General features: G+C 37.1%; 1 protein-coding gene across 2 annotated transcripts in view; it reads left to right on the forward strand.

The window, feature by feature from the left end:
- The first annotated feature begins 480 nt into the window (after positions 1–480).
- LOC128019732 (diacylglycerol kinase beta) overlaps positions 481–26,609 on the forward strand; it is an 80,821-nt gene continuing 54,692 nt past the window's right edge. Inside the window, exons 1-5 of one of the 2 annotated variants that reach the window (XM_052605901.1) lie at positions 481–835; positions 14,101–14,457; positions 23,665–23,741; positions 25,765–25,785; positions 26,223–26,376. In XM_052605901.1, coding sequence (XP_052461861.1) covers positions 14,397–14,457; positions 23,665–23,741; positions 25,765–25,785; positions 26,223–26,376 — 313 coding nt within the window. In that variant the 5' untranslated portion in view covers positions 481–835; positions 14,101–14,396. The remainder of the gene's footprint in view (positions 836–14,100; positions 14,458–23,664; positions 23,742–25,764; positions 25,786–26,222; positions 26,377–26,609) is intronic. The other variant, XM_052605902.1, reaches the window with a different exon arrangement.

The raw sequence follows: 26,609 nt of genomic DNA on the forward strand, positions 1-26,609 counted from the left end.
TTTCAGGTGTGCCGATTTAATGTTTGTTGAAACCATGCATATAGCCTAGTATAAGCTGTGAAAAAAAACCTTAACATAAATGTCTATCAATTTGATGCATCATTAGGCTACTGTATAAAAGTATTAATTTCTTGCACATTTTTTTTAACAGTACTGTATAAAATAAATGAAGAAGAAAAATATAGAACATGTATTAAATCAGTAAATGACTGCATAAAGGCTATTTTAATGTCTTTTGAAGCCATTCTTTTTTTAAAGATGATGTAAACAATACAATTGTCACATTATTCAAGATTCTTTATTCATTATTGAGTTTTCTTTTATTGCCAAAAAGGCATTAAAGACATAAATGATTTTAGATTTTATTCTACATTAAAGCACATTTTATATATATAAAAAAAATAACTGGAGAGGGCACTAACTGTGGTGGTAAGGGTTGTTCACAAGGGGGAGGGCTGGCCCTGTGAGAAGCACTTTGATATTGCTCTGTTGATGAGAGAGAGTGTGTGCAGAGCAAGAGAGCGAGAGAAGCAGAGAGCTCTGTAAACAGGCTGTCAGAAAAGAAAGTGCAGGGACATTTTCATCCGCTACAGCCAAAGGCGAGTGTTGCGTACAACACTGAAGGATAATCACGAGAGGGAGAGAGCGCGAGCGCGAGCGCGAGCGAGAGAAGGTTTCATTAATTCATGCAGGAGGGAAGGGATGTTTCTGCCGCTGACTGAGCTGGTTCCACCACTGCCTGTAGCATTTTGTTTGTGAGCCCATCCATGCCGTGAACGTGACAGCACTCAGATCAGGCAGGATTTGACGCACACCATCACCTGAACAAGCAGAGGTAGGGGACGATTTCTCACACACATCTGTTTTCTGCTCGCTCACTTATAAGTGCAATCTGCTGAGCCAGTGACCCTTGTTTTCCTCTCACGTTGTCTGTTCTCTTGTCAACAAATGATACTGTCGCATCAGAACGTGCTCATTTATCTAGCTTTTTGAATTAATTGGTGTGTTTTGTCTTTATTTTGGTTTTCTGTTGCTCACAGGAGATGATTTGGGGTGTTTCCTGTGCTTTGTAGAGTTCACGTGCAGGATGTTTCCTGCTAAGTGCTTTTGTTATGGTCTGTATTGTCATAGTCTGTCTGTCATGTCAGAGGTGAGTGCAGATAGTGTTTATATTTCACACTCACTTGAGAGATCAGTGCCATGGGATGATGGATAGATGGTTTGTTGATGGATTCTGTTGATTTGTGTGGGGAATGCAGCTCGACCATTTGACCAGGTTTGTTTGTCATCTCCCGTGATGTCCTGGAGCGACCCACAATCTCTGTTGTGAGGGAATGTAATCAATTTTGATGTGTGGGATGATTCATTCTCTTCACAAACCTGTGCTGTCATGTAATTGGGAGATGCTCCTAAATCTCAAATCGGCTTGCTTAATTACTGCTCATCTTGTAATCACCAAAGGCACAGGGTCTTCATGTCTCAACAGGATCTGTGGAGCAGAAACAGTGTGCGGTGTGTGTGTGTGTCAGAGAGAGAGAGTTTTTCGCTGTAGCTGCTTGAAGACACAATTCATGTTGTCAGTCTTCAGAAAGGGCTAAATATTTGGATGCATGTTTGCAATTCGATATGCTCTCATTCATTAGAAAAAGACACACAGGGTAGAAACAAAGACACACTACCCAAGGTCAAAAACGGCAGTCAGCAGCGGAGTATCTTAATGGAGTCCACAATAACGGAGAGCCTGAATAAACACTCACTGATCATACTGTTGTCTTTGGCTTGTCTCTCATCTTTACTATGCTGCTCTCGGGTAGATGAATATGTTTCTGTCTGTTGGAGAAGCACAGTGATTTATCCTGGTGTCCTCACTGGAAGCACACATTACGAAAGCCACTCAGACGGTCTGTTTTAGTGTGAAAGTTTTCAAAACAAATAGAAAGGGAGTATGCTGTTTTATTTTAGAAATACCATATAGTACTGTGGTTTTCAGTACCTTAGTGCATTTCCTCTTTCTATTTCCATGTCATGATCAGTTACTGTACTGTACTGTCATAATAGTAATAATATTATTAAATGTAACAAAAATATTAATTATGTGAATATAATTATATATTTTTCTGCAGTTTTAGTTGTTTTTTATGGTATAAGTCTCTCCTGTTGTTGTAAAATAAGAATAATTGCATATTAATTATATGTAGTATTTGTTGCATAATGTAAATTGCATTCATTTCATATAATATTTCTTATACATTATCATTGCATTCATTTTTTACTTTTTTTCTGAATTCAGAAATATGGAAATCAAGTCATTTTTCACCTTTGGTCTGCCACATCGTTAGCGCTCTGTTGTTGATGTTGAGTTCCATTAATAGACATCCGGACCGGATTGAAGGGCAGTAGGTTTCCCTTAAGCTGTGACTCAGAGCAGGTATTGCCTGGCTTTTCCATCTCGTTGCATTGCAATTTCGAACCAAACCCTCCTGTTGCCATGACATCCAACCTCTGTAAATACTCCCAGGATTTTCTGAGCATGCAGGCCCCAGGAGAAGAGAGAGAGAGAAAGAGGAAAAGATTGCTCATGTTTTTTCAGCTCAGAGAGTCACTTAAGGAATGGTAAAAAGCTAAATGTATTCCCTATTCTGTGTTCTTCCACTTATTCATATGAGTAAAATAAAAAATAAAACTTGACCCTGCTGTAAATATAATTTCTATATTTTTTATATGTATGTCTGCATCATTTACTTTTATTTATACTTCATTTAAACATTTATAAAGAGAAAAAGAGACTCTTTAGATCGATTTTCCGATTTGGCACAACTGCAAAGCAGCCCATATGCCTAAATAATGGGATATCTGTGTTTTGAGATTGATTGCTTTATGTATGCCTATTTGGCATTGCTCAATTTCAGCAGTGCATGTCAAAGGCAACCATCCATTACATTGTTTTGGACCATTAAGGATATTATGCTAAGTCTCAGTTCAGGCAAACACTTTGCTAATGCATAAGTGGTAAATGCAGCTGTAAGTAATTACAGTTGTGAACATCACAAAGATTGCTTTGTGGTTGCTCGCACTTAGAGAGTCACCGAGTTGTGTTTGATGTGAGAAGAGAAAACTCTAAAAGGCATGTCATGTAAATGCATCGGATAGGCCAAACAGCAATGGAGTAAGCACCAACAGAAATGCTGGTTAAACGCTTCTGTCTGCTCTTTAGGCCTCGATATGCTTAGCTGATTCTGCTTCTGTGAAATCAGTAGGAAAAAATGAATCTTTACCCTGACAGCAATACCTGCACAGGCCCAGAAGAAGATCCATACCTAAATGCCCTCAGTGCATCCATCAATCAGATGACATTTCTGCTCAAGTTGTGTGTTCTAGTGTGTGTGTGTGTGTGTGTGATAATTGGTTGTTTCTTCTCTTGCTGATTTGTTCCACTGTTCGTTCTTTGGCCATACATTTAAAACATAAATTGAAACCAATATAAATATACATTTTAAGATATAGTTTAAAATATGTATTATATGTGTGTAGAGAGGATATAAAGTGTTATGGATATATAGGACATCACAGGGCTGATTATAAAATGGCTGTTGAGATTGTGACATTGACTATTACAAACTTGATCGTTTCAAGAAAAATGATCTGTTTTATACTGCCTTCAGATCTCTACACACAACAACAATGACAAAAAGAAAAAAAAAAAGTGTTGAAACTGTATTCACCCCCACGGTCCTCTCACACATTGTGTGAAAATTGTAACCTATTAATATGAGTGGTGAAATAAATATGCACTGCTTAAAACAGAAAAAGAAAATGTTTTTGTAAGAAGAGATGTTATCAAGTTAACCATCTAGACTTGTTGCAATATACCCCCCCCACCCCCATTCTTATAATTCTGTAAGCACATGACTGGGAGTTTCATGGGAAAAGCCATTTTCTGTCAGTGAAATGGACCTATCGGGTCTCCTCCAGACTCTTCCCTATGATTTGGCAATGTCTCATCTTTAGCTGCCACTTTCATCCACTTTGTCAGAGCTCTTTCTGCCGGCTGCACGCCAGACCGCAGAGGCTATCTGTGGAGAAGTTGAGACAAAAATATTACACCATACCTTATCAGACTTCAAACTGTGACAAGCAACTCTTTGTGGGTTAGCAAAACTGTAAAAACTGTAATGAGTGGTGAAGGGTGCACATGTCAGCGCCGCTGTTGGCTCTGACTGGACTGTGACCTCTGCAGCCCAGCCGTGTTGTTTAATTCTATAACGGCCTGTTTATGAAAGCTGGGATTTTGGTATATCTGTGCCCCTCACTAACCTCCCATTGTTTGGTCGACTAGTTTCCACAGGTTCTTCATTCATCACAGCTACTGTCTCATTCTCCTGTGTATCAGCTGTGTGTGTGTGAGCCTGTCCGCTGTCCCGCTGGAGGTGTGTGATATTACTGCCATAGCTGGACAGCAGTGCACCTCTCCCTCTCTCTTTATCCCTTTCGGAATTAATGTCCTAATTTGGTTGTGTTCTTCTGCACGGTGGTTCAGGAGACTAGTGCAGTGGTCATACTCAGAAGATGAATCTGAGTAGGTTTTTTTTTTTTTTTTTTTGGTGCTTTCTATTTATCAAAGAATCCTTCAAATGTATCACAAAAATACATATGTTCCACAAAAATAATAAGTTATAAAAATGCATCAAATCAGCATATTAGAGTGAATTCATTGGAATATATTGCATTTTAAAAAATATATATTCACATAGAACATAGCTATTTTAAAATGAAATATTTCACAGTATTATTGCTTTTTCTGTATTTTTGTGTTTGTCTTTGGGTGTATAGAATGAATAGAGATGAAATGCTAGCATTTATTTCAATATAATTTGGTTTGTAAATGTATCTGTATCTGTTAATATTAAATACATTTTTACCCATATGCATTTGAGGGACACAAATGCATCTACTTTATAGAATGAGCTAAAAAGGGACTAAATATTTTCATATGCCGAAAATAAGGTTAGGGTTTGTTTGGGTTAGTCCATAAAAGTAGTTTAATTTAAACACAGTAGTCAAAGGGAGGGGTGTGTGTGTGTGTGTGTGTGTGTGTGTGAAACAAACAGCTACAGACCGTTTCTTATGGTAATGAATAGTGCAAATATGATTAATATGGTTATCGGAAACCGAAAGGGGCAGAGTGGTAAGGGATGATGTGAGGAGGACCAAAGTTGCTCATACTGTAGCCCCATCAACAGTTCAACTGAAAATCGCTGAGGCCACTGAGATTTCTGGTCTATCTGTAAACCACTTTTAGATCCGTGAAGTTCCTTTCCACTGTGGGCAGTACAGGAGTCCGTCACATCTGTCACACTGAAACTGTTGCGCCCACATTCAAAATTCTTAGTGCAAATCATTCAAACATTCCCCCCACTGGTGATGGTTCAGTGCACAGAAAATCACTATATAAATGTAAGGAATTATTCCAAAAAAATCATACAATTCTGATACAAACTATTTAACTTATTATATAGAGAAAATATCAGTGTGTTACATAAAATGACCTATAATAATAAATCTGAGAAAGGGTAAAATAAGGAGGTACATGCAAAAAGATGGTCACATAAATTCTACATGAAAAGGAGATGCGTCATATACCGAGCTGATATAGTTTATAGGGAATTGGGGGAGGAAGAGAGAAAGATCTAATATAGATGGCTACAGAGAAAGGGATGTGAGGGAATGGTATAAATACTCCAGGGCTGGAGGATAATGGAGTGTCAGTTGGAGACACAGAGGCAAATGGAATAAGGTACATGCATTTCTTCACTGCTAGACAGGAGAGAGTGGGGGGAGAGGGAAAATAACGAGGCTCATTCTGTTTAATGGGACTGAGAGACAATATAAGTAACTCTGAGTAAGATCTGCATTCACTGAACAAGCCTATAGTTGTACAACATGCTCTGTGTCCCAGTCTAGACCACGTTCCTGTTGCAGTCTGGTCTACAGAGTTTTTTTTTTTGAGCTTCCACTGGCTTCTAAGTCAGGTGGACACTTTAAGAGCACCTTCAGGGTTCAGCGGATAGGATTCAGTGTGAGAAAGATTGTAAACAGTCGATGGAACTGTCACTGCTGTGTTTTACTACGTCTTGTGTTTGTCGTCATGTTTATGCGTTACTGTGATGTATTGCAAATTGTAGCTGTGAATTCTGGTTGTACTGTATATGCTACTGTTTAAAAGTGCTTTTATTCACTTTTGTTTCTAGTAAATGTTGTTCTTTTGAATTTTCTATTCATCAAATGGAAAAAAAATTACAGTTTCCACAAAAATATCAAGCAGAACAATGATAAGAAATGTTTCTATTCTTTGCTATTATTGCAATGTACTTCTTTCTTTTTTTTACTTGATATTTATTCAGAATTATAAAGTATGGATAAGAATAAAATATGTTGCAATTTATATATATATAAATTGCAACAATATATATATATATATATATATATATATATAAATTTATATATATATAAATACTCAACACATTTTCACTTAACAATTTAAGATGTTAATATGACGTAAAAATGTTATATATATATATATATACATGTCATAAGTTAAGATTTTTACATCATATTAACATCTTAAATTGTTAAGTGAAAATGTGTTGAGTATGCTTCAGTATATACATAGAAATCATAATCATAAAGCACCATGTCAAAACAATAATTCTACGGAGCATGCTTAATTTGCAGGGCTTTTTGCATTTGTTAGCAGGAATATTGGGGTGAGGGAGGGAAGGGTATAAATGTAAAACTCGTAGTTTTGCAAGTCCATTAGGTTGGTTTGTAAGCATAAATGCACAATTTATATATGGGTTTCCCTGTCGAAATATTGGTGCAGTGCACTTCCTGTACCTTTTTTATGTTTATGCTAAGGGAATATGAGAATGATAACACGTCTTATGGCCTGGTACATACACATAACGCACCAGTGCACACAAACTCCTCCAGATGCACACACACACACACAAACCCACAACCGCTTTCAGTTCATCTCCTTGCTGCTAACTTGTGACGTCAGGTTGCCAGGAAACTGTCTGAGCAAACAGAATCCCTCTCCACACAGAGGGAGGCCCGATCCTGTTGATCAGCGCGTGGCTCCAGCAGCCCATTAGCACACATACAGACACTTTTGCACAATACAGCCATTAACCTTGTTTCTTGATCCTTCCTTTAATGTACACGTTTCCTTTACTGGCTTATTAGTGAATTCTGTCCTTGACAGTAATAACGTAGGGTTGTATAGCTTACATTGTCAGGAGGAGGATGCAAGAGAAAATACTATGAGTGATGAGGGAAACCCACACAGGAAGAAACCTGGGTTATTTTTAACTGTAAAGGGGAATAGAGAAAACAGAAAGGCATTTTGCATGGTGGGAGGATCAGAAATATTTTCCATTGTGTGGCGATACTAGAATTAAATCCGTCACCACAAACCTTTCATCTCATTAGATGACAGTTATGTTTATAGTGTCTGTACTCTTGTTTTGTGGGTTTTTTTTTTTCATCTGTTCACCTTGACTCTACCTTCCATTTTCCATTTTAGCACTCAGTACAGCATGTCTTATTTCATTAGGACAGTGCAGGTGGATTTAATTTTTGCAGTGTTCTAGCAGCAGGAAATTACATCACCTCGATAAAGCGAAATTTTCAGCCTTTCTGTTTGAGGCACAGTAATGTGATCCTATTATTTCATCAACACCTGATGGTGCTTTATTATTTCTTTGATAAAAGGCAAAAGTCTTGATGAGGAAAGTAAACAAGTAAACTTTGACCAATTAAAGGACAGTTTTACTCACATGTGACTCACAAAGTTGGTGCAATTTGTAATGTTGCCTTGTGAAAGCAAGCCTAACCAAGAAGAAAAGGCAACATTGTAAGAAATTAAGTCCCTGTTTCAGAACAAAACAAACAATATACAGGTCTGAAATGCCCTTAGTCTGCATAAAAACCAACATTTTCTAAAGTCCCTAACCAAAGTTACATAAATATTGCATGGGCGTTTCTTGATACGGAAGAGAAAACCTATTTTATCTCAACACTTTAACATCTTAAAAACTGCAATACATCAGACTTGAAAAATGTGAAATATGAGGGCAAAGACCAGAAACATCCATCTAGCGCATATTTACATAGGAAAGCAATGGAAGAGAAGTGCAATGGAATGCAAAACCACTGTCTGCGAATGGCCCTCCAGTGTAATGTGCTGACATTCTAAAACTCTTAATGTGAAAAACGCTTAACGGTTAATGGTGGTTTTTTCACATGAAACATTATCAAATGTACTTTTAAGTGAAGTCTGTGAAGGTAAGAGGGATGTTAAGGGCAAAGAGGGATGTGAAGGTAAGATGAATGATTACTGCATCGAATGGACCAGGACATGTGTTGGACACATTAGTCCAGAAAAACAATAACTATTTTGTTGTATCAATCATTTTATGATCATTTTAATAGCTTTATAAAAATCGATTTTCCTTTATGTTTGAAAATTTAAAATTCCTAAAATTACGATTTGTAAAATAATAACCCCCACCCCCCACCCCCACCCTACTTAACGCAGAAGAAATCTGCGCCTCTTCCTCTGAGCAGGATTTTTTAAATCCACTTTGAACTCTCTATAATAAAATAAATATATGCTTGGCTATTTTGATTCTGACTTGCAGATTGTGAATAACGTGTGAAACAGGAGTTATTTTAAGGGTTGGCAGAAACCCAGGCCTTCTCACTAGACCACTAAAGCTCAAATCCAACCTTTTTTTTGTTCGCTACAATGTTGCACTAATTTTGCTATGGATATGATTTGGAACATATCTATCAAGTGGCTAGCATAGTTATGACAAGTCTTTATATTATTTATCCTAGATCATGTATTGATGGCATTTTTGCAAAGCTGAAAAGAGTGTTTAATTTTGGGAATCAAAATATTGTGTGTAATTCAGAGTTATTGCGTTGGGTCATGTCCCACAGGAATAATTCAGGTCTATTTTTGGTTCTCTGTGTGAAATGTTCCACAAGAGAAAAGCAAATTCCCTCTGAAGTCACAGATGGTAACAAAAATGACGTCCTTGATATATGGACCAATAAATCCTTGTGAAGTAAAATGAGTTATGGGGGAAAATCAATGGTGTTTCATATGGAGTCTCTTATTAATTGAAATGTAAGCTGTTTATGCTTACAGTACACACTAATGTCAGTGTTTCCATGAGTTATCACTGACTTATTTGTCTTTCTGTTATTCTGTCTGCTACCAGACAAGCTTGCCTGATTCCTCATTACTGAATAGATCATTTAATTATACAAAGATAATCATCGATGATCAAACTTAATTTAAAGCAATGTTTCAATTAAGATCCTGTTTTCTGCTGATGTGGTTTTATCCAGGAGTGGCACATAATTTATGCATCACTCTTTTCAAATACATTAAACTAATCAAATATGAGATTAAAACTATTGTTTTAGAATTATTACTTGGAGGATTGTGTTTCTGTGTCTGTTCTAGTGCTGAAGAAATTATATGAATTACGGACGTCTTTTCTGAAGTGAGGTTATATGCACGTATTTATGATTATATTGGCTTTTAAATAATGTTTTAAAATGCTAAATATATATTAGCGTGTGTGTGTGTGCTCTCTTGTCTGAAAGGTCCATAAATACAAGTCAGTTCAGAGTTTAGTTGGGTTGGATGATTTATTTTGGGACTTGAGAATAACAGGCAAGATTCCACTCAGTTCTCTGTTTCAAAACAGCTGTACTAGTACCTACACCAAGATCTTTATCTATATCTATTCACAACAGATGGCCATACTTTGCCCTTTATTTGCTCTTTCATTTTTTGTTTATCAGTTACAATAGTACAAGTGCTTCTCAATGAATTAGAATGTTGTGAAAAAGTAAGTTTTGTTTCAGTAATTCAACTCAAATTGTGAAACCTGGGTATTAAATAAATTCATTGCACACAGACTGAAGTAGTTTAAGTCTTTGGTCCTTTTAACTGTGATGATTTGGTTCACATTTAACAAAAACCCACCAATTCACTATCTCAACAAATTAGAATATGGTGACATGCCAATCAGCTAATCAATTCAAAAGGTTTCCTGAGCCTTCAAAATGGTCTCTCAGTTTGGTTTATTAGGCTACACAATCATGGGGAAGACCGCTGATCTGACAGTTGTCCAGAAGACAATCTTTGGCAGCCTTCACAAGGATCCACAAACATTCATTGCCAAATAAATTGGCTGTTCACAGAGTGCTGTATCCAAGCATGTTAACAGAAAGTTGAGTGGAAGAAAAAAAACATTCCTGAGGCGTCTTGCCTGGGCTAAGGAGAAGAAGAACTGGACTGTTGCCCAATGGTCCAAAGTCCTTTTTTCAAATGAGGGAAGTTTTGTATTTCATTTGGAAACCAAGGCCCTAGAGTCACCAGACCTGAACCCCATCGAGAATCTATGGAGTATTGTCAAGAGGAAAATGAGAAACAAGAGACCAAACAATGCAAATGAGCTAAAAGCCAATGTCAAAGAAACCTGGGCTTCCACACCACCTCAGCAGTGCCAAAAAACTGATCACCTCCATGCCATGCCGAATTGAGGCAGTAATTAAACCAAAATGAGCTCCTACCAAGTATTGTGTACATGTACATTAAATTAATATACTTTCCAGAAGGCCAACAATTCACAATATATATTTTTTTTTTTGGTCTTATGGAGTATACTAATTTCTTGAGATTGTGAATTTTTTATTTTTTTTTGGTTAAATGTGAGCCTAAATCATCACAATCACGCCTTCTGTGTGAAAGCAACCACGTCCCGGAATTGATTACCGAATCGAACCCGGGTCGGGGACATAGTAACATTGCGGTAATCGATCCGGAACGAGCGCTGTGTGAACAAAAGCCAGATCTAATTCCGTATCGAAGTGATGACGCGCGTTATCGCGCGACTCTTTTACCGGCTGTTTTGAAGGAAGATCAACATTCGCGACGAAAACATATGTGCAAACTGTAATGAAGCAGAGATCAGTTAGTTCCTCACTTTCCGCGCTGACGCAGACATCGTTTGCTTGCTTCAGTTAAAGTATTACGTTCCAAGCGTTGTCGACTCGTACATTACACGTCACGCGCTGATGTCACGTGTCGTTACGGGATCTTCAGGGGTTGTGTATGAAAGCACGCACATATACCGGGTCATCACTGGCAGTGTGAAAGTGCCAAATCTAGCGACCAGGGAGCAATTACAGGAACACTTTACCCCTGTATTTGCCGGAATGGCAGTGTGAAAGGGGCTTTACTGAAATGAACTTTTTCACGACATTCTAATTCATTGAGAAGCACCTGTGCATTTTTAGGGCTGTAACAGAACACAAAAACACTGGTTCAGTGTGTTTTTAAGGCATGGTTCGAGTCAAGTATATTTTCAGTACAGCGTGGGAATTTTTTTATTTATTATTATTTATTATTATTATTATTATTATTATTATTATTATTATTATTAATAATTAATTAATTAATGGTTTGATGAACATACTATGGCTTTGTCTTTAAATAAAGTCTGTTTTTACTGCTGCAACTGGATGCAACACTCTTTGTACTACAGTTTCTGTTGTAAATTTAGAAAGATATTTGAAGTTCTTTCACATGCAAAGTATTGTACATTTAGGCAGAATTATTGCACTGACATACTATTCCACTTCATCTATTTGACATGTATGTGTGAACCAACACTCATTTAGTGAAGTCTGTGAAGTCTAAAACTTCTGATATATTTTGCTGGTGATGTCAAAGGCTGTTTTGTGGTCATGTGGTACATGCCTCTTGAATCCAATTTAATGTTTAACCAAGAATGATTTATTTTCCTTCGAATGACTTTTGTACAATGTGTGTAGGCCACATGATACTCCTTGTCTTCGCCCTCCCTTGTGTTCAAACTTTTTTACTTTGTACAACAAACATCACACATCACTCTATGCTTTTTAAACCAGAGGGCATTACTCCCTGGCATGCTGTAACTCATGGCAGCGCTATCAACTTCATTGATTTTTGTCTTTTCCTCTTCTCATCACGGCAGTTTTTCATGCCTTTGCTCCTCGCAAAAGGTTTTATGTCAGTTTCTTCCCTCCCTGTGGATGAGCTGGCAAACTGCTGATGATTTTTCTCTCTGCTTAAACTGATCGGGAGTGTCTAAACAGGGAGAGGAACAGAATTGAGAGAGAAATAGAGACAGAACAGGAGTATTCAGCAGACAGAGAGCGAGAGACATTGATTGGTACGGCATGCTGAGCACAGAAGCTGGCCAGGCCCATGTGAGTCATTTGCTGAGCGGCCCTTTGAACTCTCAGCTATATAGAGGAGCTCTGCTATGCTGTTTTTAACTGAGTGTACTGGAGCAAACGAGATGTCCAAATGAAGGCAAAGACAGCATACAGTATGACTTGTACACCTTGTAAAAAATATATATAAATAAAAGAGAGAGAGAGATTTATTTTTAACTGTCTCCCAGGAGTAAAATAGTAATGTTGTTCCCATTTGTTTGTAAGGTATTAACCTGGTCTTTGATGTTTGTTTTAAAATCTACGGTGGCCGAGAGAGCTCAACACGCTGCAACTTAAGAAAAAACATGCAAATTGAAAAAACATCAGCAAATGAAGAAAACATCTTCATCAGTTTGACAACACAAGTGTTGCAAATCATCACAACACATGCATATAACGAAACGCGCTTCAAATCATCACAACACATACATATAACGAAACGCGCTGCTAATCATCACAACACATGCATATAACGAAACGCGCTGCAAATCATCACAACACATGCATATAACGAAACGCGCTGCAAATCATCACAACACATACATATAACGAAACGCGCTGCTAATCATCACAACACATGCATATAACGAAACGCGCTGCAAATCATCACAACACATGCATATAACGAAACGCGCTGCAAATCATCACAACACATGCATATAGCGAAACGCGCTACAAATCATGACAACACATGCATATAACAAAACGCGCTGCAAATACTTCACAACACATGCAAATTAAGAAACGCTGTAAATCCTCACAGCACTTTGCACATTAAGAAACAATTAATGAGGCATTGCAAATTTATTTTCAATGCCTTGAAATTATATTTAGCTGAGGATATTAAAGTTAGCCATCTTAAGTAATATATACATGTGTTGTGAGGATTTGCAGCGCGTTTCATTATATGCATGTGTTGTGAAGGATTTGCAACCTTGAAATTATATTTAGCCGAGGATATTAAAGTTAGCCATCTTAAGTAATATATACGTGTTGTGAGGATTTGCAGTGCGTTTCGTTATATGCATGTGTTGTGAAGGATTTTTGCATCCCTTGTGTTGTCAAACTGACAAAGATTATTTTTATTTTTTATTTTTTTTCTTTCAATTAAAAAATCTCTTGAATGGAAACAAATGAGAGAATTACTGTAGATGTTATTCTTGAGATTTCCTCTGAAACTGAAACAGCTTCAAAATGGGGCGTGTGATGGTGCTGTAGGGGTTCTGCCAAATATTGTTATGAGAATATGAAAAACAGAACAAAGATGCAATATTTCAATAGTGAAGTTTAGCTTAATTGTCCCTTTCACATTAAAATCTATGAGGTAAAATACAAATATGTATATAGTATAGCTAACTGAAAATAAAACTAAAACCAAAAATCATTTCATTTGATTTGATTATATTGCAGGATATATACAGTATATATATTTAGTTTGGGAGAGCAATTCCATAAAAACGTGGATGGGAGTGAAAAGTCTTGTGGTTGATCTACTGACAGGACACAGACACAGTCAGTTCACATCCAAAATGACCAACACTGTCAACCGACAGCAGCTCAAATTAGCACAGGGTCACAAACCGGCAGAGGCAATGATAACCAGTTCTATGTATTCTTCTAAGGCCACAAGTGCAAAATGGTTAAGTCCTGCTTTTGGGGGGCATTAAATAATGGTGCAAATACCAGTAAATTGACTACCAAAACTCTTAGTAATTCTGCTTTTGGCGTTTCTAACTCTGGTTCTTCTCTCTATAGAGTACATCAGTTGAAAGGTCATCAGCTGCTCCTCCGTGTGCACCTGGCACCTCCCCGCCGCAGAGCTACTCCAATCCCAGCCCCTACCGGTGGCGCAGCACGCCTCACCTTCACACTGCCTTCGTCCTTGTGGCCCTCCGTCATTTCACAACTCCACATCGGGGACGCCAATTCACCATCTGTCACTAAGAAAAGTCGAAATAATCATGCCAGATCGTACCATGTCCTTCTCATACCTCACCTGAGGACGATCAGTGTGGTTCCCCAGGCTCGCTGCAAGCACTCTGACCGTTGAGATGGGAGATTGGGTCTGTCTGAGCCCAGCTGAATTCTCCCAGCTGCAGCAGTACAGTGAGTGTAAGTATCTGGGCACAAGAAGCTTCTCTCCTCTGACCTCTGGCAGGTTGATTGGAATTTATTTTGGGGCTGTTAGGTGGATAAGCATGGATAAGAGGGTTTGTTGGTTCATTTAGTTGGTTCTTCGCCATCCTTTTCTACAACTGCACTTCTCAACTTCCTGTGTTTAAGATGATGCTTTGTTTAATATATTATGTAGTAGGATGCATTCTGCAGCCAAGCCGCTGGACTTTTAGGAAGCACTGCTAGGAATGTAGGCTATATTGACGTAACGCATCAGTGTGCTGCCAGTGATCTCTGCATCGGTAGGCTATTGATTAACAACGTTTAATGCAGTTATTGATGCAGACCACTTTATAAGCTAAACAGGCATATGAAATTTTCAATAACATTAAAAAGTGACGGTCTTGCTTATCATCAGTTTATTTATTTTGCAGACAGATTTGAGGGAATGCAGGATGGTTTTATTGATTTGATGGGGGGGGGACTGAAATCGGATGCTAAAGCAGGATATTAATTCAGAGAAATATCTATTATTATAAGGGCTTTCGGTAAATCTGACTCATATTGTGTTATAGGACTGGCTTTGCTAGCACATATGCATGTGTAATGAGGAAGATTGTGCTTCATCTGGTCAATAAGGACCTGCTTTTTGCCATTCTCACTAACTACTCAGTTCAGCTTGAGAGGAAGCTTTAGTCGCATCAGCATTTATACTTTCAGTGTTTTCTTTGCAGACAAATTATGTGCATATTGTGTAATTTTCAGACAGCAAAGCAGGTGGCTTGAACTCAAGTGCCAAGACGAACATTATAGCAGTCTTTGCAAACATTGCGGTTTGTGTGTGTGTGTGTATATATATATATATATATATATATATATATATATATATATATATATATATATATATATATATATATATATATATATATATATATAATGTATGCATGTATGTATATATTAGCTGCATGCTGCCAGAAACAGTGATGTTGGTTTGATGCTGGCGGGTGCTGACAGTCAATGTAGAGATCAGGGCTGTGCAATTAATCGAAAAACGGTTTCAATTTCGATTTTGGCCTCCAATGATTATGCAAATACAATAATCGAGATAAAACGATTATTATGCCACATTCCGCCCCCTTTTGCATCGCTGCACTTTCGTTCCTCCATAAAAGCCCAATTACACGTGCAAATCAGTAAAATCATGTAACATGACATTTGCAAAATGGGACGTGCTTGAAAGTATATATTTTTTTATGTTTTTAAAAGCTTGACAGAAAACTTGCGCTGCTCCTCAGGAGGAGATATGCACTCAGAGATGGAACAGAACACGGACATGTAAAATCTTTTACCTCAAGGTGCACGCATAAACGGTCAAACATGCAAAAATGTGTAAAAATGCGGCGCTTAGTGATTATTTAAGGATACCTTCGTCGGTCCTGTAATAAATGAACGTAAAGAGTTGAGAATGAAAATACTTGCGTGACGGTAAATTACATCCGTGCGGCACTTAAAGTGATTTTCCTGCTGCTTTGTGTGTTTATTAATCAAACAAAAAAAGACAAAATCACATACTGCTCTTGAGTGAAGGATTTTTTTAGCTTTATTAAGAAACAAAGTTTAATCCTTACAGTGAAGACTATGCTGTTTTATTTTACATTTGATTATTCATTTTTGTAGTACGCTGTAAACTGTTGAGACTTGCATAAAATAAACATTAAATCACAAAAGTTTGTTTCATTTATATCTTTTTATTCTACTGTATCTGTCCTTTGCTTTTTATTACGGACAGTTTAATTATTTGTAATAATTTTGAGGACTTTTTGTTTTTGTTTGAAATTACACTGGTCTCTACAATGTAGATGTCATAGCAACCTTATTTACAGGAAGTACATATTTGATAAGTATCTTTAAATAAATCACTCATATAAAGTTTTGGTCATACAGTATGGCCTCTTCATAATTGTGTTAAATAATCGTGATTATAATATTGACCAAAATAATCATGATTTAGATTTTTGCCATAATCGAGCAGCCCTAGTAGAGATCAGTGTATAAGTGTAAGACTTTTGGTTAAAAACCAGTCAAATGCAGTATGTCAGCACATAGTGTAATTAATTAGATTAAAATATAAAGAATAAAATAATAATAATTGCTTGATGGACTTATTTTTGTTTAAATGGCAAAAAAAAAAAAAAAATATATATATATATATATATATATATATATATATATATATATATATATATATATATATATATATATATTACAATGTTAATGAACAGTTAATAAACTTTATACTAAACCTCTTAATGCTCCTATTGTTGTTATTATCAGCACAGGCTGCACTGGCTAATATGTATTTCAAAGAGTCCTTTGTGCCACTTTAAGAGGTTACCTGTAAAATTACCATGAAATTTCCAAATGAAGCATCTGTCAGTGCTTTGTGAGGTTAATTGGCTTGTAGGATCCTGGTAATAAATCGAAATCCTCATGAAGTCCGTATAATTCCTCTCCTTTCGTTGAGGGCAACCGCTGGTATCAAATTTGATTAAAAACCCTTGAGAAACAGTGAAGATTGAATAATCAATCAGACGTGCTCTCACCCTGAACTCGGCCAGCATGCCATATTTAAGGTATAATGGCTTCAAAAATAGCAAATGCAGGATGTGGAGTATATTCTGGGATACTGGACATTAAGAACTCAGTAGGTGTAAAATGAGGCATTAATCTTAAATTTAATTTTTATATATATATATAAACGATTAATCAAATGCTATTGTCATGCATGTCTCGTTAGTAAAGTGGTTCTGTGATTAGCGGTAAATGTCCATCACTTGCTTTCAAATGGAGCGGTGCTTAATAGACAGAGCAGTAGTTAGCTGACAAGAAACGCAATATCGCGTTCATAATCGCAGGTGAATAACATGCATGTGATTAATCATGATGCCTTAATATATATATAGAGTATATTGGTTTGGAGACCATATGTACATTCTTGCCACTAAGTAATGTGTGGGCTCAATTAGGTGGTAAAGACTTTTCTTTTGATTCCATGGTGTTAATAATCAGCGGAATACATCTGTCATCTCTATGTAATGAGCTTATAGAAAAACTCCATCCACAGTCACAGCATTAGGAATTCCAAATATTATAAAACCCAGAGACACAGGTCTGTTAGTAAGAAGATCTGTTTGCTGCCCACAAAAGCCACAAACAGTTTGGAGTTTGGCGTCAGTCTTTAAATCAATGATAAGTCTTATACATTTAATACTGTCAGTCAAAATGTCCCATTCCAAAGACCAGAGATCTATGACCTCTGTGTGTTTGACCTCTGACATTATGCTATTTTGTGATTCAGGATCTGAAACTTTAACAGTTTGTAAACCTCTGATTGATAATAAAAGTGTGATGTCAATCTTTCCGACCACAGAAATCACCAAATTGCTTTGTTCTGGGTTTTACGTGTTGAGGAAAGACTTGTTTTGCTCAGATGAAACAGTGGGTGCAGTTTGGTTTTCACTCATGAGAGTCAGTCGCATTGCCTGGTTCCCCCACCTGTTTTTCCCTTAACCACTGAGTCTCTATAGCCCCTTTCACACAGAGATTTTGGATAATACATGGGTAATGTGTCCCAGCAGTTGTTTCCGGATCGTATTATTATGATTCATTCACACTGCCAGTGATTTCCCGTAATCTGTGCGTGCATTCACACATAACCCGCAAAGGTCCCGTAATGACACGTGATATCAGGATGTCGAAAACACAAGTCGCAAACGCTAGGCACGTTAACTTTCACTTAAGCTGTTGAAAGATCTAAGCTTCAGTGCGGATAGTGAGGAACTACCTGATCTCTGCTGCATTACAGTTTGCACATATTTTTTTGCGCAAACTTTGATCTCCTTCAAAACTCCCAGTAAAAGAGTCACATGATAACATGTGTCATCACTATGACACACCCTTTACGGCATTAGTTGTTCACACAGAGCTTGTTCCTGGCAATGTTACTAGGTCCCCAACCCAGGATCGATCCCAGGAATCAATCCCGGGAAGTGTTTGCGTTCTCACAGAAGGCAATCTGGCAATGTTCCATCAATTTTCCAGGTCCAAGTTACAGTGTGAAAGGGGCTTATATAAGGACTCACCTAGCACTGCTACTTATTATTTGAATATCTGACTTCATTTTAGGTGTGCGTTTTCCAATTAAACTTGACAGTTCACCCCAAATGTATGTTGTGTCATTTTAGACTCACCTTCGTGTCGTACTATACCTGTATGCTGTTATTTATTTAATGGAACATGAATTTTGAAAGAATCTATAAACTGTTCCTTTATAATGTCGGTTCATATAGTGACTGATCTGTCAACCTCAAAAAAGATAAAAACTAGAGATGCATAAATTTCAGTTTTCTTGTCCGATTCTGATTTCCAATTCTTTTTATTAGGGGTGCACGGATAGTTGAACATTTGAATATTGGTTCTGCTGTAATTATTCGATAAATAAAAATGATATTCGAGTTTCGCATAGGGGTGTGACGGTTAGTATATAACCGTGAGACCGGCGGTTATAGTTGAACACCGTCATTAGAACTCTTTAACCGCCAAAACCGTGTCATTAAAATATTTTTTACAAACATTTTTTATCAAAAATTATTTTCATTTTTTAGATAGGATCATAAGATGCGCAATATATTGGGAGACATGGTTTTTACCACTTAATAAAGTTTTGTAAATCGTCAGACATGATATTTACCACTTCATAAAATTTTGCTTTGTAGAAAACCTTTCTTAAAGACGAATTTCGTTTTGTACAAATTTTATCTTAATTTTAATAAATGTTTCATCAACCAATTGCATGTATTTTAATAAATAAAAAGCAAATATAGCAGACAATGATAACCGTGACATGGAAGCACCAGCGCGCCGCTTGCACTGCACTGTGAACTAGAGCACATCTCATCGTAAATGAAACTCAGCGTAGGCCTATGCTTCATACATTAGCATTAAATATCTTTGCTGCATCCTTTCTAGAACAGACAATGGCTTTTTTTGCGGCTCGCATCAGCAAAGCATTGCATCGCAAAACAATCAGTGGATGGCGGGCGGGTGCGGCTTTGAAATTTGCTCAAAAAACGTTGGTGCGGATGATGAGTTTTGTGACAGATGTCCTTAATAAACGGAGGTCTGAAATCTCTGCCCCTTTACCGATCAGAGTGGCGCTGATACGGAGTTAACCCGCTATCTCCAAGAACAACCAATTGACTCTACGGCAGATCCGTCATCACCAATTCTGAAACCGGCACACCCCTAGTTTCGCACATTTGTTTTTTTAAAAGTTCACAATAAAACCTAATTTGGTCACTTTCTGTGATTTCTCCACGGCATATTTGAAGATATATGCAACCAAAAAATAATTAATGAATGAATAAGGGGCCATTCACATATTGTGCCTAAAAACGCGTGGAAAACGCTAGGTGCGCCGCTTTTTCCTTCTTTCCAAAGCGCTCGGGCAGAAGCACTCCTGAGGCATTTGCCAATGACGTGCTCTCTCCATGGAGACGCAGAGATTTCAGCAAAGGATAAATGGATTTGCAGCACAAAAAACACTTTCAGTAGCTCTGCTACTAAATTTATTTCAAAATGGCAATTCATATACAGCTATGATCAGCTGTTCCTTCATCTTAGCTGAGCTTTCAACATTATTACGGGAAAGGATGAAGCTGAATATTTAGTTCTTGTCACATGACCTGCGGTGCTCTTGCGGCATTCTGAAAAGTTGAAATGTTTTTAACTCGATGCAGTGCGGACGCGCCTGGAAAAAATGGGCGCGTCACACCGTGTGCACGTCGCTTCCATTATGAGCCCGCATACTGCGTGCCTACATTGGAAATAACGAACTTGAGCACGCAAAAGACGCAATATGTGAACGGCCCCTAAGAACTTTGGTCTTCTATAGCACTTCAAATATGCCGTGGAGAATCACAGAAAATGACCGAATTCAAGAACATTGTTGCGGCATCTCTCATGCAACGAATAAACACCGCTAACTTGGAGAATGCAGGGAAAACTCCTCTTCTCGTGTCCGCTCTAGACCCTTGGCACAAACATCTCAGGTTTCTCGATGAAAACATGAGAAGTAAGAAAAAAAACTTTTTTGAACATTATCAGAACATTTTCCCTGATGCGAGTGGTGAGTCACCAACGATGAAGAGGATCCGGCAATGCCCACTCGTCGGAAAAGGCTGAGCCAGTTCTTCAGCGATGTTTACATAGAGTCCAGCCGAGACGGGAACAGTTCTTGCTGGAGCCATGTATTCCACCAGATGAGGATCCCATTCAGTGGTGAAACGAAAACACGAAGCACATCACAAAATGTATTCACTTAGCACACCATTATTTGTGAGTTCCGCCAATGTCTGTGCCGTCAGAGCTCGTTTTCTCTGTGAACGGCCTTATTGTTAACAGACTAAGGTGCCAACTTTCCCCCGATCATGTTTACATGCCCATATTTCTTAACAAGAACATGTAAAACAATAGAAAAAAAACAGCAAAAAATATTTGCTGACAGTTTCAAAGTTAAGTGTAAGCTATGTTCTACAATAGCCTAATTGCTGCAGGCTGCTTTATGTTTTTTCTTCTTTCACATTTATTTTTATTTTTTTTTGCTTTTAATCTGTACTTTTGTTTGTTTGCACGCATTGTTAAAGGTTTTCAGCTACAAAACACGATGTGTAATGTTCAAGCTTATTGTGTGTAAGCTTGTTCAAAATGACGGAAACAATAAATGTTGCTGAAAAATAACGTCTGTCTCATTAAACTTAATTTAAATAAATGAATATTTGAATATTCTACTTTTTATAAGTGTGACCTGTTGATTCCGACGTTGATGCCAATTCACACTTTCTTTTTAAGAACTATTGAGAGCATATACAAACAAAAATCTTACTTTTTTTTAATGCAAACAAATGATTTACATAATAATATAAATTATCAATCATTAGAATTCCCCCAAACTGGAATAAGTTACAGATGTAACTACAAGTACATCTTTAGATGTATTTACAGAGACTGTTGGATTAAGCTGAGGTGCCATAAATGCATTTACACAGCAAAATTGCAAATGCATAAATAATTTTGTAAGATTAATGTTTTACATTTTTTTCTTACATAAAGATTTGAAATGTTGTGGAAAAATGCAATGATACTTTTAAATATGAAACCAAACCACCTGTAGGTGGCAGCAAATTACAAGTTTTGAGTCATTTAGTCATTCATTTAACCAATTCGTTCAAACGCTCATTCAGTCTTTATAAATGGGTCACTGAATTATTGACTCAATCGATTTGTTCAAAATGTGAATTTATTCAGTAACAAAATGCCACTGTGTGTTGCTGGGAGACACACATGATTGGAACTATTTGCATTTGTGAAATTGAGCAAAAACATATATATATATATATGTCAATATTGTGTCTAAAATGTAAGTCACTTAATTTTAACTTCTTGTTTATTAAACTACTATTGTATAAAATAAGTGTCACATTGGTTGATATTCGGGGAAACATCTTGGTTGAGTAATGTTGCTTACCTATATCATATATTATAAATATAATTTTATTTCTAGCGCAGTATGCATCTATAATTTTCTGTGTGTGCTGTGGCGCTCATTTGTTTTAATTTCTGCAGTAGTTTGTCTCTCACACTCAGACGGGTTGTCTTGAGTAGCTGAGGAGCGTAGCGGTGACATCAAAATGGACAATGTTTGCAGTCATTATTTATTTTTTAAGACTTATTATAGTACTTTAATATTTTATATTAGTTTACTGTTGTGTCTGCTTAATTTTTTACTTTTTAAGGTTTTTTTCTTTTTAAGTTTTTCATCTAATATGTTTTATTTAATTTAATGTTGGCTTTATTTCAGTTACCAAAAACAGTTTTTGTTAGTTTTTTTAGTCAAGTGCCAGTCCTGCACAAATCAATTGAATTTAAGTCAAATGTGGATTTTGTTTATTTTCTTAAAGGCCACTAAAAAACTGCAGAAATTGAAAGCAAAGAGATTTAACAAGTGGGAATAATAAACATTAAAATACATGTAGCTAGTCAATAGTAGACGGTGATGACTACTATCAGTACTGGGGGGAGATTAGCAGCTTCTGTGAGGTAAGCACCTTGTTCTGCCCCCCGGGCAGCAGACAGAAGACGTTTGACAACCAAGTCGAAGCTTATGGAAAATAAAAATGAAGCCTGGGGCCGCAGGCTCATTTCTCCTGTCCTAATGTTAATAAGCTTTGGTGACATCTATTGCTCAGCTATTATCTCTGCTAATAAGCCTGTTTTGTCGGATTACACCAAATGCAAGGCATAACTTTTTTCAAAATGTTATAAATAATGATGCTTGTAGTTTATGTTTCAAGTACATTTCTGTTGTGTTTGGAGATAACTTTGCGTTAAGACTTTCAACTAATGCAAATATGAGTTACATTTTGTATTTATTTATTTTTTTCTTCTTCTTTTTATGAAACACACCCAGACGCAAGATTAACAAATGTTAATTTGATTAACAATGCCTCATGAAAAGGAGATGTGCTGTAGAACATCAGCCAATATGTTGGGAGCTAAAAGTTACAGTTACAGTTTGCCAGTAAAACATTAGTTATCTAGTTAGCAAAATCCATATTTGCTGTCTTGGGAAATGCTTTTTATTTGCTTAACAGAAGATGCTAATGGCATATGCTAGTTCTAATTTCTATTGTTTTTATAGAAAATAAAATTGATCAAAAAAATATTATCATAAGTGAATATTCATATATAAAATGGATTGATAAATATTTTCTGAGTGGAAGACAACACACAAAAGTGTAACTGTCGGCTGTTAAGTGCCATTAAATCTGTTAGCGTCTAATGTCTAGCAGCTGTTCTGCATTTTCAGGTTTCTTGGATGAATATAAAGTTTAAAGAACTACATTTACAGCAATTATTTATAGCATTATAAATGCCTTTGCTGTCACTTCTTATTAATTGAATTCAAATTTGTGCAAAATTTTATTTCCTTAAAAGAAAGAAAAACTCTGACAGACCCCAAACTTTTTAACAGTATAGTGAATCTAACTTTTCCATTGCTGTATATTTTGCAAAGAGTATCCACAACTTGCGAGTAAAGCTGTATATCTGACTAAGTGTTTTCCTTTACATTTTGTTTTTCTCCAGATTCCTCCAAGAAGCTTAAAGATGTGCTGGAAGAGTTTCACGGAAATGGTGTCCTCTCCAAGTACAACCCTGAACAGGTATGTAATGGCAGGAGCGGATCCGTGATCTCGCCCGATTAAATGATCTGTTTAGAGGCAGTGGAGCCTCTGGCTGTGACTTGACAGAACACCAATACAACCTGACTCAGGCCGCAAGTCATTACAGGAAATGCTTAGTCATCCGCTCCCTGAAACGAAGTGGCCAGATATTGCCTCCTGTTAGAGAAGGTCCTCACTGACATCATGAAGCCCATGCATCACGTTGCCGTGACAACAAAGCCAGCGGGCAGCCACATCTATAATTTGCTTTATGGAGTGTCACCATTATATTTCTCTCCTCTTCTCCACACTGACATACATAAGAGGCTGCTCGGGGTTTGGCGCCATAGGTTTTTACCCAGAGCCATGGCTGAATCAATAGTGAATAAACACCGGTGGCAATTAATGGTTCTGAAGCTGACGCCAGGTTGGCTGTGGTGTGACATTGCATGCTTCGCTTTGTTCATCAGTTCAATCGCAACCACCTTTAAATCATAAAGTCTGGGAGAATCACAAAATGAAGGTGACATTCCATGAGTGCCACTGTGCTGCCTACTTCCGATGACAGCCTTGTATTTCACTCATGGATACAGTCATGATTGACTGTTTGACTGAGGTTGGGCTGTAAATATCCTTCATCACAGCCTCAAAAAGTCACAGCTAGTTTGAGTGCCTTTTCATTATAGGGTTTAATTATGGTGACTCTGTAACCTTTGTCTATAAAAATGGGCGCCAGTGAAAGGTTCAAGAAACCATTCATTGTTTCCTGCATCATTTGAGAGCGGGGCCACTCTCTGTTTTTGCACTTTTGAAAGCCAGACAGGAAGTTTCTCTTACAGCCACTGCTGGCTGTGCTGCTTTTCACACCAGCAAAACATATAAACGCATTTGCTAATAGTGAGACAAAGAGAGTCATTTGGGTTCAGTTACTTTAACCTTCCTGTTTGTGGTGTGCATCTGCCCACCGTTTGCAGTCCCTCAAGCATAGCCTACATTTAAATTGCATTCAAGTTCCTCTTTTTTTTTACCACCATTTGATTCTGTCCTACATGCCTTGCCTGTTTCTGCTTTACTGGCTTTTTGCCCGTTTCCAGAGTTTCATTTCAGCAACAAGAATGATCCAAAGGATTCTGCAGTGGTATGATTGAAGGGGAATTCAACCACAATGCCATCTAAATTGTCTTCAGCACAGATTTTGTGGGTGCTTTTGTACCCATGTCCGATTTGCACATTTTCTTTATTGAATCATGTGCTTAAACCCCCTTTTTTAGTTAATTCTCTTCAAGGGCTTTTGGCTTTACATTTTTTATTTCGTTTTCATTCCTATTTTATTTTCAGGTTGTCTTTGCAATTTTTGTTTTTATTAGTTTTCACTCTGCAAGATAATGCCTTGCGTCGCATTGTGCCGGGTGTATGACAGGGCCCATAATGTAAAAAAAAAAAAAATGTCTATTTATTTTGACCTTGCTATTTATCAAAGAATACAGAAAAATGTATTTCCAAAAAAATTGTAAGCAGCAATTATGCAACATAAACTTGAGACCAAAATGAATAATTATAATAAAAGCCTTGCCATAACATGAATTTTTTTTTAAATATATTTAAACAGAAAATAGTTACTTACTGCTCTTAATCTGCTCTTAAAAATAGTGTATTTTTGTTTTGTTTCTTTTTCCCCAGCTATGCTATTTTTTATTTCAGTTAACAAGAATGTTTTCATTTAGTTTTCATCATCGGTAATATCGCTGTTCCCTTTTTAGTCCTTTATTTATTTTTTGGCTGTTGTTTTTTTTTTTTCCATTTTTTATTACTAAGAGAAAAGTATCACCTTAAAGAACAAAGTCCGAATTATACAAATAATTATCTTGCCACTAAACCTGCAAAACAGCATTAAATACTTAATAATGAGGATATGAAAGGTAACACCATTCACTGATCCCTTCCCTCTGCATGAACAAACACTTCAGTGTATATAACCCCTCTTTCCCTCTACCCTCTTCATATATCTCTGACTGCCACACAGAAGCAAGATGTTCTCATCCAAGTAAGATGTTAACTTCTGGGTTTGCATGTTCTGTGGTTCAATGTGTCTACAGACTGCATGCCCCGGCCCATTCCTGTCTGACAGGATAGTCTTGCTATAATGTCTACTGAAGGTCAAAGGTCACACCCACTGCTTTTTAATGTGAGCCATGTGTCTGTGATACTTTCAATTGTGTTAACGAGATCTTCATCATGGTGTTTTTCTAACTGCAGATTGTTTCTTTCAGCTGCAAAAAAATTTGTTTTTACTATTCTTTATTGTGTGTCAGTGGGCTCCCTCTGTATATTTGTTGCCATGTGTCATAATGAAATGCTTGAGCGTGTCATTCATGCCCAAAGACAGGAACATCCTCTCTCCTGAAAACATAAAGGAGCAGGAAGCTGCATATTTATACATATGTTCTTGTGTCTCATCATCTCTCCACATGTCTCCTGCAGCCCATCGACTATGAGGGCTTCCAGCTATTCATGACGACCTATCTGGAGATTGACATCCCTGAGGAACTTTGCAAACACCTCTTCACCTCCTTCAAGAGCAAGAATGGTGGAGGCAGCTCCCCCGACACCTCTCGATCTGGAGCAGGCATACTAGGTAAATCATATTTTTTAAAAAGCCTTTATTCTATCAATAACGGGTCGTAAAAAATCTGGATTTCAGATTTCCATTTTAATGGGAGAAACAGGTGTCAGTTTCTTCTGAGGTTACTGTTTTGGGAGCTAAGGATGAGCAAGTGCAGTGAAACACTCTTACAGTTGGGTCCAGATTCTAATCCACTTTAAGTCTGGAAATAAGATTTTGAACCTCAAGACGCAAAATAAGAAATA

Source organism: Carassius gibelio, chromosome A9 (assembly GCF_023724105.1).
Source record: "Carassius gibelio isolate Cgi1373 ecotype wild population from Czech Republic chromosome A9, carGib1.2-hapl.c, whole genome shotgun sequence".
Taxonomy (NCBI): domain Eukaryota; kingdom Metazoa; phylum Chordata; class Actinopteri; order Cypriniformes; family Cyprinidae; genus Carassius; species Carassius gibelio.